At 37.0% G+C, this 2,098-nt stretch overlaps 1 protein-coding gene across 1 annotated transcript in view; it reads right to left on the bottom strand.

The window, feature by feature from the left end:
• LOC106147662 (uncharacterized protein CXorf22-like) overlaps positions 1–1,390 on the bottom strand; it is a gene marked incomplete at its 5' end in the record, with an annotated part of 3,277 nt that extends 1,887 nt beyond the window's left edge. Inside the window, 1 exon segment of the mRNA XM_013510178.1 lies at positions 1,252–1,390. Within this exon segment, the coding sequence (XP_013365632.1) occupies positions 1,252–1,390 (139 nt within the window).
• Positions 1,391–2,098: the final 708 nt, after the last annotated feature.

The raw sequence follows: 2,098 nt of genomic DNA, 5'->3' as shown, positions 1-2,098 counted from the left end.
AATTCTACTAGCATGACCTTTCTAAAGTGTAAACCAATCAAGGTATTTTCTTCCTAAAACCTTCCTGAGACTTCACAGTGAAACCTAAGCTCCTGTCAGGGCTCACAACTATTTCTCATACATTTATGACTGTAACTTTCCAGTAAGAGATGTATTTTCCATTGCAATATACACATATAGAAAAAGAGAAAGATTATTTACAAAAAAAAGCATTTCCCTTGCTATGTGAGATATATTCCTTTTTTTTATGTGAAATATATTCTGATATTTTCTATTTCACTCTTTTCAATACAGGTGATGACCAATTGCACATACCATTAATGAATTGAGACACACCTCATAAAAATGTTGGCCTACTACAGCCCTTTACTGGAACCTATGTCATTCTGTTTTTCTGATCTCATCATTTCAGTGTATGTTTTCAGTACATTATAATTATATGCACACTGGGAAATGGGTTCATGTATACTCCCCCTTGCCCTAGTGCCCTTTCCTCCCTCTCCTTCCGCAGATCCTCTTCCCATTTCACATCACTCAGCACACCTCTTTGACTCTGCATTGCCTCAGATCCCTCAATGTATAACACTGTCAGTATTTCAAGTCTGCTACTTGCTCTGCCTGAAGTAACCCCTGTAACTCACTTCCACTACTTTACTAACATCCTGTGCTCACAGACACAGACAATCAATCACCTCACTTACTTGCTGACCAACTTCTCTGCACTGATACATGTATAGCACAATGGTTAGTAGAATGCTAACCATTAGTAGAGTGCTCTCCCGGTCTCTCCCTTACCTCCCCCAAATCCAACCTACGAGCTCCTATTTCATGTACTTATGCCCCATCCACTAGTTCTTCCCATTTCTGAGAACTCAGTGCTCAGAAAACAGTACCACCTCTAAGAACGAGTATTAAGTAAAAGAAAAAGAAGCTAATATATAAATAAAGGTACATTTTAAAGGGTGAAAGAGGAAAAACAATCATATTACAATTGTATACACACACAAGATAGTTAAAGAGTTATACTATTAATTGCTATTAGCTCATTGAAAGGAAGGGTATAAACCTATAGTGCTTGATCAATTTTTCATGCCTGTATCTTGTAATATGAGCAACTGCTTTGAAGATAACAATATGCAATGTACTAACCATGGTTACTCTCCTACAATCTTGCTTTGGTATTTTATACCATTGTTTTTATTGCTTGTTTTACTTTTCTTTAAAATAAAACAAAGCATAATATACACTTACCTTACCACTTCATTTACAAGTCCGGATCGGTCTGCACAGAAATCTACTTTGATAATCACAGAAGACCCCTGTTTTACAGCACCACAGGTTGGAAAAATGTCGATAGGTAACTGGCCCTCGTATTCCACATTAAACAAACCTAGGTAGAGTAAAGATGATAGTTTACATATCTACTCCTTTTTTTTTCTCCGGTACCGGGAACCGAACTCAGGACCTTGCGCTTGCCAGGCAGGCGTTCCTTTTTATTTTATAGAAAAAAGGTAAAACAAAATTTCTTAGCAAAATAATAGGAGAATAACAATAGTTAATACATTGCATGTTGTTATTTTTAGAGCAGTTGCTCAAGGTACAAGACATGGGCATAAAAATTTCTCCAACCACTATGAGCACACACCTTCCTTTTCAATGAACTAAGACACTAACACTACAACTGACTTGCTTTTTTTCCCTTTTCCCTACTGTCCTCTCCCCTTTCACCCATCATCATCCCTTTTTCCTTTTGAACAATGTCTTCCCATTTCACAATATTGTACATTTTAGACCTTATTTACCCTTTCAGTTTCTCACACCGGGGAGACAATACCATGTTTGTACATGCTAGTCTGATTCATTTCACTTATGGCTACAGTCTCAAGTTGCATCTACTCCTACAATGTTACATTCACAATCTCAGTAGGGGTTAGGTACTTGGATGACTCTACAAATGTGAGCTTAGTTTTAGAATTTAACTCTCATCAACAGGTAAAAGATATTACCCACTTACAACATTCAACAAACAGCTGTTGCAGCAGATTAGATTTGTTTCAGTTTGGAAGGTAAGAACAACTCACATTTCACAGTATTCAGT

Source organism: Chinchilla lanigera, unplaced genomic scaffold (genome assembly GCF_000276665.1).
Source record: "Chinchilla lanigera isolate Chin_1 unplaced genomic scaffold, ChiLan1.0 scaffold00273, whole genome shotgun sequence".
Taxonomy (NCBI): domain Eukaryota; kingdom Metazoa; phylum Chordata; class Mammalia; order Rodentia; family Chinchillidae; genus Chinchilla; species Chinchilla lanigera.
The sequence above is the reverse complement of the archived record's forward strand: the minus strand, read 5'-3'. Positions and strand labels throughout refer to the sequence as shown.